The 17564-nt window shown below is 40.8% G+C and overlaps 1 protein-coding gene and 1 pseudogene across 1 annotated transcript; both read right to left on the bottom strand.

The window, feature by feature from the left end:
- Positions 1–345: 345 nt before the first annotated feature.
- On the bottom strand, positions 346–13266 carry LOC127188497 (elongation factor 2-like; annotated as a pseudogene).
- A 1657-nt stretch (positions 13267–14923) lies between these two features.
- LOC127188297 (tetratricopeptide repeat protein 7B-like) lies at positions 14924–16408 on the bottom strand. The gene is given in 2 exon segments (XM_051144798.1): positions 14924–15859; positions 15862–16408. Coding segments are annotated over 2 exon segments (1425 nt in total). The 5' UTR covers positions 16379–16408; the 3' UTR covers positions 14924–14951.
- Positions 16409–17564: the final 1156 nt, after the last annotated feature.

Here is a 17564-nt window from a genome sequence, read left to right as displayed (position 1 = left end):
TCTTTTTTTAAACTGGAAGGCTTCCCTCACCGCCACCCCCATCCCCCTGCCACTCTTTCTTTCTTTTACCTCTGAATGCATTTGTTTAGACTTTTGGACATCTGTGTATTTCCCTCTGAAAATTATAAAGAGCCGTTTCCCATCCACCTCATGGTCTGCCAGTTCAGCCCACAGGAGGGAATCGCCCTGCTGCTGTATAATTCTGAAATAAATGAATTGGCATCAAGTATTAGTGTGAGCGATGGCAGGGTGGCCCCAGCAGCTTCCAGAATAGCACTATGGGGACAGTCTCAAGGTGTCTTCTGATGGGCAGGCACTGTGAAGTGTGTGGCAGTACCAGGTTGCCTACGGTTTGTCCAGGAAGTTGTCCAGCGCAGGGATGTCTTCCTTCAGGCCTTTGTGCTTGTGGGTCTCAGCCAGGACTTGGCAGCTACTGTTGTCAAATGGGTCCCTAAGCAGGATCTGCCAGTGGTTAAACACACACTGGGGGAATGCCTGGCCATCAGTGTTGGAGCAGAGATTGGCTGTGAAACCAGATGACTTGTTGACAGTCAGTTATGCCTTAACTACGAACATGGGATACCAGCCACCTAGGACTCCTCCAACACATGGCCCTGCTTCCAATTCAGGACACCATAGATGCCACCCACCACTTGCTCAGGGCACTGGATTGCCACCAGATAGAAAGGCTCCATAAGGTGGGGCTGTGCAGTTAGCACACTGACATAGAGGCAGTGGTGCTCTGTGGGGATGATCTTTCCACTGCCTCAGTGGATGGCATCAGCATACAGGGTCACATCATGAACATCAAAGCACACACCACACATGTTCTCCTCACAAAGACCACCTCCTTAGTGGCCCACTGGAAGCCACCACACTGTCCTTGATCTCATTCAGGGACTGCATACCTGATGTCAGTGAGAATGTTAGGGCTGGTACCATCAGGCCCCAAAGCACCAGATCTTGCAGGCCTCAGCAAGATCCCACTCGTACTTTTCAGCCAGGTAGTGTACATGTGCCTTGAGCTCCTGGTGGGCAAACTCTTCACCCTTGTCAATGTCCTCAGCCAGGCTATCAGGGAAGGTCCTGGCCTTCATGCACAGCCGGTTGTGCTTGTTGGGGGACTTGGACAGACACAGCACATTTGACTCCTCACCTGCTGTCTCCTGGTATGAGACAACTGGGTCAGATTTCTTTTTTTTCAAAGATTTTTATTTATTTTATGTATTTGAGTGCTCTATCTGGATGTACATCTGCGTGTCAGAAGAGGGTATCAGATCACATTATAGATGGCTGTGAGCCACCTTGTGGTTGCTGGGAATTGAGCTTAGCACCTCTGAAAGAGCAGATAGTGCTCCTTAACCCCTGAGCCATCTTTCCATTCCTGGGTCAGATTTCTTGATAGGCATGCATGAGTGGTTCTCCTTCAGATCCTTGAGGCAGATCTCCAGGTGAAGCTCACCTGTACCAGCAATGATGTGCTTCCCAGGTTCCTCGACGATGCACTGCTCCATTGGGTCAGACTTAGGCAGCCGCTGTCCTCCACCAGCTTGGACAGGTCAGCTGAGTTCTTGGCTTCAGCTGTCACTCTAACAACAGGGCTGACACTGAACTTCATCACTCGAAGGTGGTGATGGTCCTAGTCTTCACAAGGAACTGGTCTACTATGACTAGCCCCACAATGCTCCTGCAGGGCACATCCTCGATAGGTTCCACAAACAACCCATCATCATAATGGTTCTCTGGATGGGCTTTGGGTACAGGTCCTCTTTCTTCCCAGGTTGGGGCCCATGATCCAGACCTTCAGGCCTGTGAACACCTACCAAAGGTATAGAAGCGGCCTTTGTCTGAGGTCAGCACCACCTTTGAAGTATGTATCATGAGAGAGCCTTTGGGGTCACAGCTCTTATTGCCCATGGCAGCCTCATCATCAGGTGGCCCCTCGTAGAGAAGCTCACAACTGTACTACTTCTGTGCAGTGATGGGGAGGGTGATCATCTGAAGCAGGGCGTCACCAGCAGGCAGCAGGCAGCGCGTCACAGCCTTGGGCAGTGGTTTACCCTCCTTGTCCTTGTCCTCACTGTCCAGCTTTTCGATCAGTTTGGCCATCTCCTCCTTCCTTAAGTTCATGATGGCATTGAACCCCTTGAACATGGGGTCCAGGATGAGCTGGCAGAAGGTGCGGCACAGTGTTTTCCTATCAGGGCTATTGGCCAACTTGCTGAACTTGCCGTTGGCTGGGTCAAAGTGCCTGTCTCCTCACAGCTTCCATCATATCCTCCACTTTTTTGGCCCACTTGTCTGGTCCCAGCTGGCCCTTGCCCTTGGCCACAAACTTGGCCCTTTCTTTTTTCTTACTGGATAGTTGGTCCAAGGTTCTGTCAGTCTTCTGTATCTTTTGAAAAAACAAAAACAAAAACAAAAACAACCAGCCCTTAAATTTGTTAATCCTTTTTATTATATTCTTTTTTCTCTATTATTAATTTTTGTTCTTATTTTTATGATTTCAAACCACTATGTATGGATTTGTTTTATTCTTGTTTTTCAAATTTCTGAGTTTCATCATGAAGCCATTAATTTGTGTTTTTTCTGTTTTGTTTTTTGTTTGTTTATTTGTTGTTTTTTAATATTGACACCAAGAGGTATCCATTTCCCTCACAGGACTCCTTTCATTGTGTTCCACTGGCTTTGTTGTGTTATTTTCTTATTCTAATTCACATTTTAAATCTATTTATTGATTTATTTTTTAACTAATTCATTATAAAGTAATGCTTTTTAAAAAATTTCATGTCATTTTATTTGTTGTCAATTTTAAGTTCTATTACATTGTAGTCAGATAGGATACAAGGAGTTATTTCAGGCTTTGTGAATCTTTAGAAGTTTCTTTTGTGTCCTGGATGTGGTCTATTTTATAAAGGCTTCCATATGCACTGAGTAGAATGCGTATTCTTTGGTGCTTGGGTATAATATTGTGTAGATATCTGTCAAGTCCATTTGATTGATGATGCCAATTATTTTTGATGTTTCTCTATTGATTTTTTTTGGTCCAGATGCTCTGTCTATTGCACATAGTAGGTTACTGAAATCATTTACTACTAAGGGGTTGATATGAATCTGTGTCCTTATATTTATCAGTACTTTTTAAATGAAATTGGGAAAGTTTGTAAAAACCATAATATCAGGAAGTCAGTTGTCAAAGTCTCTACAAAATATTGCTGCAAAAAAAGAACTGGACAATAGGACATTGTTCAAACGGATACATTAACATGAAAGGTAGAATGTTTTACAGGGTCTCACCCCTAGACCAAGAACTAAAGGCAACTGTTGATAGTAACTGAGGCAAGAAAGAGAACTCGTTTCTCCAAGGCATGAAGCCACTTATCTTTGCTCAATGCAGGGTGGTCAGATTTGAAAGCACAGGCACACAAACAATAAAAACAGACTTGGTAGTTCTGTGTGTGTGTGTGTGTGTGTGTGTGTGTGTGTGTGTATGCAGAAATATGTGTGTACAAAAATAAATAGGAAAAAGAGACTACTAACTTGAGGGTGAGAGGTAAAGAAACTAAAGGGCTAGAGAGGTGCATTTGTCTGTGCTTGGTCATATGAGTTAAACACATCGAGTCCGTTCACAAAGTTCTTACCTTACTTAGTTTTTCCTAATTTTCTAATAGCAACTTAAAAGTGTTGCTACTTACAGTGAGGTCTTTGGTCCCTTTGGAGTTGACTTTTATCTAGACACAGAGAGAAAGATCCAGTTTCACTCTTCTACACTAGATATACAATTTTTCTAGCTCCATTTGTGGTCTACATAGCAAGTTGCAGCCCAGAACTGACTACATACTGAGACTATGTTCATAAACAAATACAGAAATTAATTCAAAATGTAAAAGGTAGATATCTAAGATTCACATAAAATTTGCTTGTTCCCTTTTCAATCATCTATTAACTATCTAATCAACAATAAAGAAATCATGAAGGTGCTGAAACAGGAGACTGGCCAGTTTTTTTCCTCCTAAAATATACAGTAGGTAGATATGAACTCGGTTTAATGAATAATTAGTGCTTTGTACAGCATTTGTCTACTGAAGCTCTATAACCAAAAGTAGTGTCTATTATATTCTGACATTAGAAAACTTTTTAAAATTTAATTTTAATTTGTATGTAATTCACTTTACATCATGGTCATAGCCACCCCTCCCTCCTACCTACCTGCCCTACCCCTCCCCTTGTATTATGTGGCTAATATCCACTTGTAAATGAGTACATACCATGTGTGTCTTTCTGAATCTTGGTTATCTCACTCAAGATCATTCTTTCTAGTTCCAACCACTTGCCTGCAAATTTCACGATTTCCTTGTTTTTAATAGCTGAATAATATTCCATTGTGTAAATGGACCACAGTTTCTTTATCCATTCTTCAGTAGGGGGACATGTGGGTTGTTTCCAGTTTCTGGCTATTACAAATAAAGCTGCTATGAACATGTTGGACAAATGTCTTTGTTGAATGATGGAGCACCCTTTGGGTATATGCCCAGGAGTGGTGTAGCTGGGTCTTGAGGTAGAGCAATTCCCAATTTTATGAGAAACCTCCAGATTGATTTCCAAAGTGGTTGTAAAATTTGCACTCCATACCAGCAATGGTGGAGTGTTCACCTTTCTCCACATCCTCATTAGCATGTGATGTCACTTGAGTTTTTGTTTTTTGTCACTTGAGTTTTTTATCTTAGCCATTCTGATATGTTTAAAATGGAATCTCAGTGTTGTTTTGATTTGCATTTCTCTGATGACTAATGATGTTGAGGATTTCTTTAAATGCTTCTTTGCCATTTGAGATTTCTCTGTTGAGAATTCTGTTTAACTCTGTACCCCATTTTTAACTGGATTATTTGGGGGGGGGGTTGGGCATTTAATTTCTTGAGTTCTTTATATATTTTGGATATTAGCTCTTTTTCAGATGTAGGGTTGGTGAAGATCTTTTCCCAATCTATAGGCTGCCAATTTGTTCTGTTGACACCGTCCTCTGCTTTATAAAAGGTTTTCAGTTTCATGAGGTCTCATTTATTAATTGCTGATCTTGGAGTCTGAGCTGCTAGCATTCTGTTCAGGCAGTTATCTCCTATGCCAATAAGCTCAAAGCTCTTCCCCACTTTTTCCTGACAGATTTAGTGTGTCTGGTTTTATGTTGAGGTCTTTAATCCCCTTGGACTTTAGTTTTGTGTAGGGTGTTAAATAAGAGTCTATTTGGATTTTCTACAAGTAGACATCCAGCTAGAAAAGCATCATTTGTTGAAGATGCTATCTTTTTTCCATTGCATGGTTTTGGCTTTTTCTTTTCTTTCTGTCAAAAATCAAGCATCTATAGGTGTATGTGGTTTATTTCTGGGTCTTTGATTTGATTCCATTGATCCACTTGTCTGTTTCTATGCTAGTACCATGCAGCTTTTATTATTGTTGCTCTATAGTACAGCTTGAGATATATCTTTGATTTATCTTTTACACCTGAGATTCTTTCTTCTATTTCTTGTATTCTATTGGGTATGTTTTTTCCATAAATTTTCCATCTCCAGGCTTTCTTCAGTTTGTGTTTTGTTTATTGTTTTTATTTCCATTTACAGATCTTGAACCACTTTATTAATTACCTTCACTTGTATGTTTGTATTTCCCTGTATTTCTTTATATAATTCATTCATTTCATCTTTAAAAGTCTTGTCTGATTGATTGTATTTTCCTGTATTTCTTTAAGATATTTATTTGTTTCCTCTTTAAAGGTCCATATCATCTTTAAAAGCATAGACTTAAGGTCATTTTCTTGTGTTTCAGTTGTGTTAGAGTACCCAGGGTTCTGGAGGTTCCATATTGCCCTGACTTTTATCCATTATGTTCTTATGACATCTGGTTGTCTCTGGTGTTGGATGGTTGTTCCTAGTGCCTGCTGGATTTCCCAAGGGTGCAGGAAGAGCCCTAGGCAGGAGACTGGATGTTCCTGGTGCAGCTCTTGGGATGGTGGGTATTATTGTGGATTGGCTGCTGGATGTCAGGGAAATCTCACCTTTCTCTTCAGATGTCTGTATCTATGTTAGACTCACAGGCAGAGGGTTGGGATAATGGTGTCTAGTCTGAGGACCAGCAGGTCTCTTCAGGAAACCAGGAGCCCTCCTCCCACCAGGGGAACTCCAGAGTCGTCAGCCCCACTACTTGCTCATTCACTCTGTGGTATCTGAGCTCAACCTGCCCAGACACCATATGTGTTGGGTGCTACCATCTTGGAATGAGATCCTGTTTGCTCCTGAGGTCGGGCCAGTCTCTTCAGGAAGACAAGTAGAGGCATGGCCAGAGTCCGAGACTGTTTCCCTGTATCCCAGGAATTGGGTGGCCAGAGGCTGGAACTTCTCATTCTTGGCACCCATTGGCTCTCTTATCACCTGGAAAACACAGATGTTATAATTTTGGAGTCTGCAGCACAGCCTCTCACTTGCACTGCAGTCTCTGTGGTCCTGCTACCCAGACACCATGTGCACTGAGCAGTGCCATCTTGGATCTCCCCTCTACATTAGAAAACTTAAAAATATCATTTAATTGCTACTATTGGATCTTTCTGTACTTGTTAGAATTTGGTCTTCCTGACCACTGATTTAGGCACAGATACAAGACAGAAACTAAAAATTATATTCAGGTCATAAAGGCGTGTTTTGAAATCTGTTTCCATGTGTGCAAAACCCAGATTTTGTTTGGTTACATGACTCATAATGTTTATCAGCTTCTACCTAACCTTGCTGCATCATTCTGTTGGAAAGCATGCCTCTAGAAAGAGAAGCCATTAAAGTCAAAGGAGCTACAACAAGCAATTCAGAAATGAACACAATGCTAACCTGACAGTAAAATAAGATTCAGTGCCTACATAAGGGATGGACCTGTATCTACTCCTACAGTACTTGCAAACTCAATTATAGATAACATCAAAAATGATTTGTTATGATTTTTTATAATCATATATATGTAGGGGTAATTAAGCACATGTAAATCAATATGTAGAAGTAATTTCATAATTGATTAGAAGTGTAGGTGTCTAGGCTTTGTTGAAGTCCATTAGGAGAAAGCTCCTCTCTAGTTCAGAGAAAATTCTCTCTGTCTCTGCTTAGTCTTGTCATTTGTAAGCACTCAAGAAGTTACTTTGGGGAGGCCTGGTGGCACTCAAAGAAAGAATAAGCAGGTTACCAAGATGAGACTTGATAGCCTATGACCATATAGTGGGGGAGGAGTTCCCCCTCGGTCATAGACCTAGGGGAGGGGAATAGGGTGAAAGTGGGAGGGAGGGAGGAATGGGAGGATACAAGTGATGGGACAGTAATTGAGTTGTAATCTGAATAAATTAATAAGATCAAAAAATAAAAAAAAATTTAAAAAAGAAGTTACTTACTCTTCTCCCTTCCTTTTAATAACTATTAATCTTGCCTTGGCCTTTAGAACACCGGGTTCTGGGAGAGGGTCTCCCCATCATAAAAGCTGGATCAACTGAATACATGCTATGGAGACAGGAGTAATAATTGTGTCCCTATTGGGAGTCATGCTTTCAAAAATCCTCCATCAAGGCAGATACTTGCAGCTGCTCCTCTGTGGCAGCATAGAGCCTGCTAACTTTTTTTCTTCTTTTCTTATGCTCGTTCTTTCTTTAAGAGGTATTATAAACTCAGCAACTTAAAAAAATAATCTTTATTTCTAGTCACACAAATTTTCAGAACCACAATGCAGCATTTGATGGATGGAGAAGAATAAGAAAACCATTTTTTCTCCAGAAATCATTGCATTATAAGTGATGGTGGTTGACTGAAGAGCAGAAACTGTCCATCATCCTGTCCTACATGAATTCCTGTAGGTTTTGAAGTTTTAAAAACTACTTTATTTGGGGTTTTCTAATGCCTATACCTCCCTCCCAGCCCACCTACCTTAGATAAGCGAGAAAGGAAGTTAATAGGGACAATGGAAATAATCTTTTTTAGACACAGTTCCACTCTTCATCGTCAGAATTCCATCAGACCAGCAATTCAGCAAAAGCAACCACAATTGCAGCAGGTAGAACCTAGAAGCTTTCTCAGGAGTGTTTCTCTCTAGGAGCATCTTGAAGAGGAGTGATGAACAGTCAAGTGACACAAAATGAAAAAACGAGGCCTCTGTTCTTTGGGATCCTATTTACCTCCTCTCAGAGATCATGCCCTTGCAAGAGGCCGTTTCCTTTCTAGTGGACATACACCACATGCCCTGAAAACAAGTTTGTTTTCAGCAGACAAACATCACATGCCCTCACACATGTTTTATGTCTCACACTCGGGATAAAAACAAAAACATGTTTACATTCATTATATATCCCCCCTTTTATTAAAAAATAGCATTTTCTCTAACATTATACTATATACAATAAGAATAATTATGAGAATTATCAGGTAAAATTACATTTACAAGGTCCATTTCATTTGTATTTGACAACCTTGGAGAAAATATTACGCTAGCTATCCTGTCCTACTTAGTCCTACCCTAGTATCCAAATTCTCTAAACCACTTTCTTATCATAGCTTATATTTATCATCCTAAAATGTTTTTAGATTCTAGACATCTTAATATTAATTGTAGTAAGAAGTCTAGTCTTCAACCTCATCAGAGTCTTAAAGAAATATTACCTAAAATGTAGGAAGTGCAGGCAAGCAGCATTCAAAAGCATAGAAATTACAGAGAAATTGACTGCCTGGACAGTCACCAAAGGTTTCTGTGTGTTGTTGGGATATCTAATCTTCAGCCTACTGGCTCAGACCATCTGACAGATTTTTCTGTGAATCTTGAAGTTTGAAGGACTAGCCTACCTAGTCTCTGAAAAGTTGGACACTATCCCAGTATAATGCTCATTTGCAGTTTGGAAGCCAGCCTGCTAGCAGCAGTCAAGATAAGAACAGTGTGTTTGTTTTGTTTTGTACAGTGGCTGTTTTGCTACATTTGTTTCTTTGACCCCCATCATCTTCATTGAAGCAGATTGGAGCTGCTGCCAGGAGCAGATGTGTCTCTCTATCAGAAAAGCTCTTTATTATTAAGTGCCAAATTATGTAGATCATCAAGTGTTTGAAGACCATCTATTTACTTTATATAATGCATAATCACATCTCTCTCTCTACGTATATACATACATTGCTTGCTTCTATATGTACCATTTGCTTAACCTTGAAAACTTATACAAGAAACTAAATAAAGCTTATTCCTGTAATTAACTAAACTAGGATCTAAGAAGATAATAAGTAAGATTATTTATAGGTGATTAACTACTGTCTTGCATCTCCAGTCTTCCCAAACAGTTTTCAATAGTTAGTTTTCATAAGACTAGAATTTATCACGTTTTCAAATGAGTTCCATATGTACAACACATTAAGCAAAGGTTCGACAAAATAATCTTAAATTTCTATCAATATAAAATACCAATGTAAAATATTTGATGTTAGTAGATTCAATAATCTACCTTTTGTCCTATAATTTTATAACCCCCTGTTTTTATTATCTTTTTCCCCTCCTTTCCCTTAACACTAAATAGAATAAAAAAATAAGAGAAAAAGGATAGTCTGGAGAAAGAAAGATCCCTGAATCTATCCTTTACCAACTTATAACCAATCCCCACAGACAATAACAAACATCTGTAATCCACCAAAAACACCTACCCACCTATTGGGAATTGGGCATAGTGTTTTATTTATTTATTTATTTGTTTTTAGTAAAAACATCTTTTGGGTACCCTTAGAAAATTAGAATATTGGCCAAGTGCTGGAAAAGCTAGCTGTATCTCTTTCTGTCCAGTCTCTGTGGGATAGATCATTTGGGCTATCCCTTTTGATCTGTATGCAAATTCTTGAGGAGACAGTTGCTGAGGCAGTCTGAGAGCCTGAATCACCTCGGATACTTACTTTGTCTTCATTGTTATCTGGTCTTTTGCTCTGAAAATAAAAGAACTTTAAAAAGTATTAGTATAGGTATATCTTTCTCTAATTATGTGTATATACAAATGTAGAAATATACCTATACTAATATTTTAGTAATATATGTGTAATATGCAAGGTGTACAAATCAGCTAAAGATTTTTTTTGCTCTGTTTAAGCAGATGAAAGGTATCTATCAACTTTATAAGTCTGTTTTAACTGTAGTATCTATGCTATATCAAATGATGGCATGTCACAAAGATCAGGTAGTCAATAAAATTCCCTTGCTATTCTGACATTTATGTTTCAGATAGTAGGAGGTCTTTCCTAGTCAGATCTAATCTTTATAAGTTTTGTTGGCAACCATATTTTTTTATTCCCTGTAGAGACATAAACATAACCACTTCCACATCTCAAAACTATTGCAGGGTTCCATTCTAATGTAAACATCCTTATTGGTAGTCTTAGTTTTTCTATAACCCAGTGTTCCTCTGCTGCTGTTATTCCTTTTTCATTCAACGTTAAAAAATTTAGAGTTAACAAAACATTATTTTATCTGTTCCTTTGGGTCTTTACTCTTCCTTTTTGTTTAGTAAGTACCTCTTTTAAGGTACATTTAGCTATTTCTATGAGTGCTTGTCCTGTAGGATTATGTGGTATACCAATAATGTGCTTTATATTATGCAAAGAACTGCTTTATCTTACTGGATACATATTTGGGAGCATTGTCAGCCTTAATTTGTACAGGTGTCCCCATAATTGCCATTGTTTCTAATAAATATGTAATTACATAATTAAGGCAGTTGCCTATTGAAACCCCGAGTTTGTACAATTATAGGGTGTAGATACCTTTGTTTTCCAAATTCTACAAAATGAAGCACATCCACCTGCCAGATTTCATTTTTTTTTTTTTTTTTTTTTTTTTTTTTTTTGGTATTTCTAGGGTTACTTCCAGTAGATAATGGAGTTTGGTTATTCAGAAAACATGTAGGACACAGTTTATATCTTTTGTTTGTTAACAAGTGATATTTTTTCTTTAAACACAATATTAACATGATGCTTTTCATGAAAATTGGAGGCTTCTAACATATTTCCTATTAGTAATTGGTCAATTTCTTCATTTCCTTGTGTGAATGGACCTGGTAAACCTTTTGACACCAAATATGAGTAATATATAGTGGATAGTTTCTACTTCTGATGGTCTGTTGCAATTCTATAATGACAAAGTCAATTCTGAGTTATCAGGATAAATCTAGGGGTTTTCATATGCAAAACAACTCTTTCTACATATTGAGAATCAGTAATTATACTAAGAGATTCAGGAAAATATAATAGTAGCAGAAGGATTTCTACTGGAGTATCTTTGCCCTTGATGTGAGGAAAGAGCAACAGCTGAGAAATTCTATCCCCTGAATTAATTTGCATCTCTTTTTTACATATGCCGTGATTTTAATTTCCTCCTTACAATCCATGTATAATATCTGGATGCACAATAAAGCACTTCTTCCCAAGATTATTCCTACTGTCTCTGAAGGTAAAGGACCATAAACACCAGTGGTTATTTTGTAACATTCAATCTTTGGGGATAGTGTAAGAGATTTATCTGAGGCCAGATGTAAAGCCTCTCTGTTTTCAGTAGCTTTGGCCTTCCTGCATGCTTGTTACCTCCTGGCTGACCAAAAAGAGATGGCAGGTATTGTTTGCTGAAGGGCCTTGAGGTTACAGGCCCATCCTTGCATTTTCCAATGGCAAGAGATTACCTTGTCTCTCTTGGACTTGAAATCCCTAGACCAATATTTTTTCTTTCAACGGCTGCTACAAAACCCTGGAAGTCTTGGCATATAAACAGCCAGAATCTGTATGCTCTCTTCTATGAATACTGTTTTCTTCAGAGTTAATGCACATGCTATTTTGAGGTCTGGAGCTATTAACCTTAATGGCCAAATTCAACAAAATTAAAGTACCGGGTGTTTTGATATCTGAGACCTCTAGCTATAGTTTGTCCTGTGATATTGGCATGATCCTCCTGAGATTCAATATCAATTGTATCTCTTATCCATTTACCTATAAGGACTGTTCATGCTGTTAATGGTATAATTACTCTCTGACATTCACTATTTGTATTTTCAAATGCTAAAGTCTGTGTCAACTCCTGTCTGATATCAGGGTGTGATATGGCTCTGTTTACAAATGAAGCCAATATCTGTAATAAGTCTGTGAAGGTTTCTCCAGGGCCTTGTATTACCTTAGTAAATGAAGTAGATCTCTTCCCTGACTCCTGAACCATATCACAAGGTCTTAAAGCAGCAAAGCAGCATTGTTCTATTACAATGTCTTTAGATTGGATTATAGGTCAACATAACACCCTTAAGCAAGTAGTTTGTCTCTAACAATACTTACACACCTTGCAATATTATGATGTTCTTTTTTGTAGCGTCATCTCTCTATCATGACAACCATGGTAATTGATGACCAACTTCCAGCAGAGTTGACACAATCTTCGGAAATAATCTACTGTGCAGAGTCTAGGTACTTAATATTTGTTAAATTAATAGTGAATGCATTCTATATGATACAATAGACTTTCAAATGCTTTAAATCTAACATTTCCACGGATGCCTTGTCATCTCATCATAAGCATTACCATCATCATTAGGAGTTATATGCTGTACAAATACTGGGAAAGGTTAAGATGTCTGTGTAGTCCCAGGCAACTCCCTTGGTGGTGCACTTGGCACAATATGAACCCATTTGTCCTGTACAGCCTGTTACTCTTCCCAGGCCCTTGCCTCAGTCAGGGGCTCTGAGCACTGGCAGTGAAAGTGCATGGAACAGGACAGGGCATGGCATGGCATAGCAGCAATCTGCCTTCCAGCCTAGTTAGCTTCCCTCTTTCATCCTTCAGGAATTTCTCGCCCTCAGACACCAGGCCTGAACTCTCTCCTCTCTCTGACATTTTTTGTTTTTCAAACATTTCAAACCTTACCTGCAAACTCTCTTTTTGCATATCTAACTCTGCAATACTTTCCAAAAGGAGAGAATCAAGTGAACTTTCTGATTTTCCTATGACACTTACTTTTTGTTGTTCAGACTCCTCCATATGAACTTGTAACTTTTCTAATTGTTCACTAATTTTTCCAACCTTCAAAAAACCAGAATATAGGAAGACAATGAAACAAAGACATAAAATACCTTCTGGGTACAAGATAGGAGAGAACACTGCAGTGACAGTTGCTATTTTTGCTAACACCCTGAAACAATATTTTTATACCTTTAAAACCTGCAATTTCTCTAAAGCATTAGAAATTAAGTTATCCATTATGCCTAAGCCACATATGGGTTCTACCTGTAGGCTTTGATCTTTTTTTTTTTTTTTTTAAAGATTTGTTTATTTATTGCTATGTATACAATGTTGTGCCTGCATGTACACCTGCAGGCCAGAAGAGGGTATCAGATCTCATTATAGGTGGTTGTGAGCCATGATGTGGTTGCTGGGAATTGAACTCAGGACCTCTGGAAGAGCAGATAGTGGTCTTAACCTCTGAGCCATCTCTCCAGCCCCCGGCTTTGATCTTTTAAAAACCTACTTTATTTGGGGTTCTTTAATGCCTCTACCTGTCTTCCGGCCCACCTACCCTAGATAAGAGAGAAATGAGGTTAATAGGACAGTGGACCTAGACCTTTGTAGACTCAGTTCCTTTGGGGCATTTCCACTCTTCATCATTAGGGTTATAGAAGACCTGTCAAAGATCAAACCTACAATTCAGCAAAAGTGACTGCAACCACAGCAGCCAGAGCCTAGTAGTGTTCTCTGGAGCATTTCTCTCTAGGAACATTTCAAAGTGGAACAATGAACAGCCAAGCAATTTGAAGTGATGGGAAAGCCAAAATCCAAGATTCTGGTTTTTTGGGTTTCTATTTATCTCCTCTCAAAGTCTATACCAAGATGTTTTTTAACTGGCAAAGACCATGACCCCACAAGAGGCATTTCCATTGCTAGCAGACATACATCATGCACCTTCTCACAAGTCTGTTTAACATTCCACACTTGGGATCAAACCAAAAACATGTTTACAGCTACTACAAAGTCCTGCTTCAGAAGAGCCTCTGTGTGCTTGAGAGTGTCCTTGTGTTGGTGCTCACATCAACAAACACCTAGGGAGTGGGAAAGACAATCCCCTACATAGCACCAAAGATAGCTGGAGGCGCTCTGAAATGCATTTAGCTTATTCTTGAGTACTACTAGCTTCAAGATGGAATTACTTCATGTTGCTTGTAGAGTTATAAGGGGTCTCATGCCACCATAAAGACGTATGCCAGTATTTCACAAGGCATGTGTCATTGTATACAGCAGAATGATGGATCCTGTTTTTGCATCCATTCTGTTTTCTGTGTCCTTTTAATTGGGGAATTGAGTCCATTGATGTTGAGAGATATTAATGACCAATAAGCATTCGTTCCTGTTGTTTTGATGTTGGTGATGATGATGATGATGATGATGTGTGTGTGTGTTTGTATGTGTGTGCATGTGCATACATGTGTGTATATTCATATATGTGTCTCTCCTTTTGGTTTCGCTGGTGTGCAATTATTTTCTGTTTTCTTGGGAATAGTTAGCATCGATGACTTGGGGTTTTCTTTAGGGCTTCCTCCTCCCCCTGTATATGCTCACAGGGTATCAAGTCTCTTCTTGGTAGCCTGCTGTCCTTCCTCTGAGTGCCACCAGGCCTCCCCATCAAGGGGACGTGGTCAAATATGGGGCACCAGAGTTCATGTGGAGAACATCCTGTCCATTGGCTAGATCTGGGTAGGGGTTTGAAGTTTACTGCATGTATTGTCCTTGGCTGGTGCCATAGTTTGAGCGGGACCCCTGGGCCCAGATCCACTCGCCATAATGTTCTTCTTGTAGGTTTCTAGGACCCCTGGATCCTTCTGCCATCACTACTTTTCAAGCTTTTCTGTTAAAAAGAAAACCTGGAGCATGCTGGAAATCCACTGACTCCGCTAAGGTGAGTGAGGCTTGGCATGGAAGCATGGAAGTTGGTCCTGGGATGGAGCCCCTGTGGAGGAGCGGGGAAGCTCTCCACTTACCCAGTGAAGGGAACCCACACAAAGCTTGGCTGCCAGAAGTGGGATGGTGGCATCATCTGGCTTTAGCCGGATACATTCCTTCAGCACCTTCACAGCACGGGCAGACTTCCCAGCAGCCATCAGTGACAGAGCAAACTGGTACCAGAGGTGGAACTCCTCAAAGGCAAACTTCATGGCTCTTTCTAAGCACTCTGACAGCATCTCATACTGGCCTCTTCTTCCAAGAGCAATGGTCAGTAAATCATAGACCACGGACGCGCTCTGCAGGCTGATGAGGCGATCACTCTTGTGTTCCGGAATCCTGCTCAGCACAGCATCTCTGTTGGCCATAGATTCACTAATGAGCAGTAACAGCAGCGCCTCTTCAGTATTTTCTTGAGGACAAAAAATGTTCTCTCCTGAGTAGACACGGGCTCTGCGAGGGAGGGTGTAGGTTTTGGTGTTGGCTCCTTTCCGGAGAGGGTCATCCAGAGGTGACTGGCAGGGAGGGTCTTCTAGAGGGTTCCAGTAGCTCTGCTCACACATGCCCCGTAACAAGATTTCTGCCAGCTGCCTGGCTATTGTCATTCGCAGGTTCTGTGTTGTTCTCGTCTCCACTGCTCTGAGAAGCTCCCTAAATCTCCCGACTCCTCTTGTCAAGTTCCCATTTTTGAAATAGAGGACATGGGCTCTCTGAAGTCCTGTTTCTAGGAAAAAACCTAGTTCTTGATCGTGGGGAGCAGGGCCAGGCTTAGGGCTTCTGTTCTGAATATTAGTTAGGATTACCCTTTCTATCTCCTGAAGGTATAAGAGTGCAATGTCCCCAGCTTTCTCATAGCAGTGATGACATCCTGCTCCCGGTCCACATGGAGATTACTGGTAGAGGACGAAATAGGCAGCTTCTCTAGACAAAGTCCTTTGGTAGCATAGGCTTCAGCAATCATCCGCAGCCTGTAGGGAGGCACGGCTGTCAGCGGCAAGTCATCAAGGCCCACCCGGGCATAGATGTTCAGGGCTTCCTTATAGTCTCCTTCCACATAATTAAGCTTGGCCATGATCAGATTGGATTCTTGTAGGAATTCTGACTTGAGGTTTCCTCGGTCCAGGGCAGCAGTCAGATGCTTGCGCACTTCAGTTAGCTGGGGTCTGGGGCCCCGGGGACTGGCTCCCTGCCGCAGGGGCTTCTCCTTCAAGTGCTGCTCCAACTTTGACTCCCCTAGGAGAAGTTCAGCCATATCATCGTTGGCGATGAGCTTGGCCGACAGCTGCTTGACGAGCTCGGGGATCCGCTCCCACTGGCACTCGGAGCGGCAGCGTTCGATCTCTGTCTCCAGCCGCGAGCCCGCCTTCCTGGTCGCCATGGCCGCCCTGGCCGGCCCGGCGCGCGCCCGCAGGCCCCGCCGCCGCCGCCGCCGGGCCCCGCGCCGCCTCCCGCTGCGGCCGCGGGCTCCGGGCTCCCGGCTGCCGGCTCGGCGGCGTAACGGGAACGCCGGCCCGGGAAGGGGCGGGGAGCGGGCGGCGGCGGCGCGGCGGGCCCCGGGCGCCGGGAGGAGCGGCCCCTGCCGGCCAGGGCCGGAGCCGCAACGGGTTTAAAATGATAAACATTGTTTAAATTTGATTTTGTCATGGAATATCTTATTTTTTTCATCTACGGTGGTCAAAAGTATTGCTGGGTATCACAGTCAGGGATGATATCTGTACTCTCTTAGAGTCTGTAAGACATCTGTCCAGGCCCTTAATGGTCTAAGAGTCTCAGTTGAGAAGTCTGGTTTAATTTTATTAGGTCTGCCTTTATGGGTTATTTTGCTATTTTTCCCTTGCAATTTTTAATATTCTTTCTTTGTTCTATATGTTTAGTGTTTTGACTATTATGTGGTGGGAGAACATTCTCTCCTGGTCCAATCTATTTGGTATTCTATAAGCTCTTTTATGTTTATAGGTATCTTTTTATTTAGGTTTGGGAAAGTTTCTTGTATAATTTTGTTTTAAATATTTTCTGGTTCTTTGTGTTGGGAATCTTTTCCTTCTTTTCCTATTATTCTTAGGTTTGGTCTTTTATAGTGTTCCAGACTTAGTAGGGTTTGTGTCAGGAATTTTTTAGACTTAACATTTTCCTTGATTATGTATCAATTTCTTTTCTTTATCTTCTACACTTGAGATTATTTCTTTACTCTTGTAGTTTGTTGATGATACTTGTCTGAAGTTTCTGTTCACTTACTTAGATTTTTCATCTCCTGGATTCACTTCATTTTGTGTGTTTTTTTCTTTTTCTGCTTCTATTTTCATTTTCAATTTTATTCATTTCCTTCACCTGCTTGTTTGTATCTTTCTGAAGTTCTTTAAAGCATTTATTCATTTCCTCTTTAAAGGCCTCTATCATCTTCATAAGATTGAGTTTAAAGCCTTTGTGTGTGTGTGTGTGTGTGTGTGTGTGTGTGTGTGTGTGTGTGTGTGTGTTTCAGCTGTGTTGGTATATTCAGGGCTTGCTATAATAAGATAGATGTGCTCTGATGGTGCCATATTGCCCTGGATGTTTTTTATTTTGTT

The sequence above is a fragment of the Acomys russatus genome, chromosome 4, assembly GCF_903995435.1.
Source record: "Acomys russatus chromosome 4, mAcoRus1.1, whole genome shotgun sequence".
Classification (NCBI taxonomy): Eukaryota; Metazoa; Chordata; class Mammalia; order Rodentia; family Muridae; genus Acomys; species Acomys russatus.
Note: the sequence above shows the minus strand (reverse complement) of the source record. Positions and strands in the feature narration are given on the sequence as shown.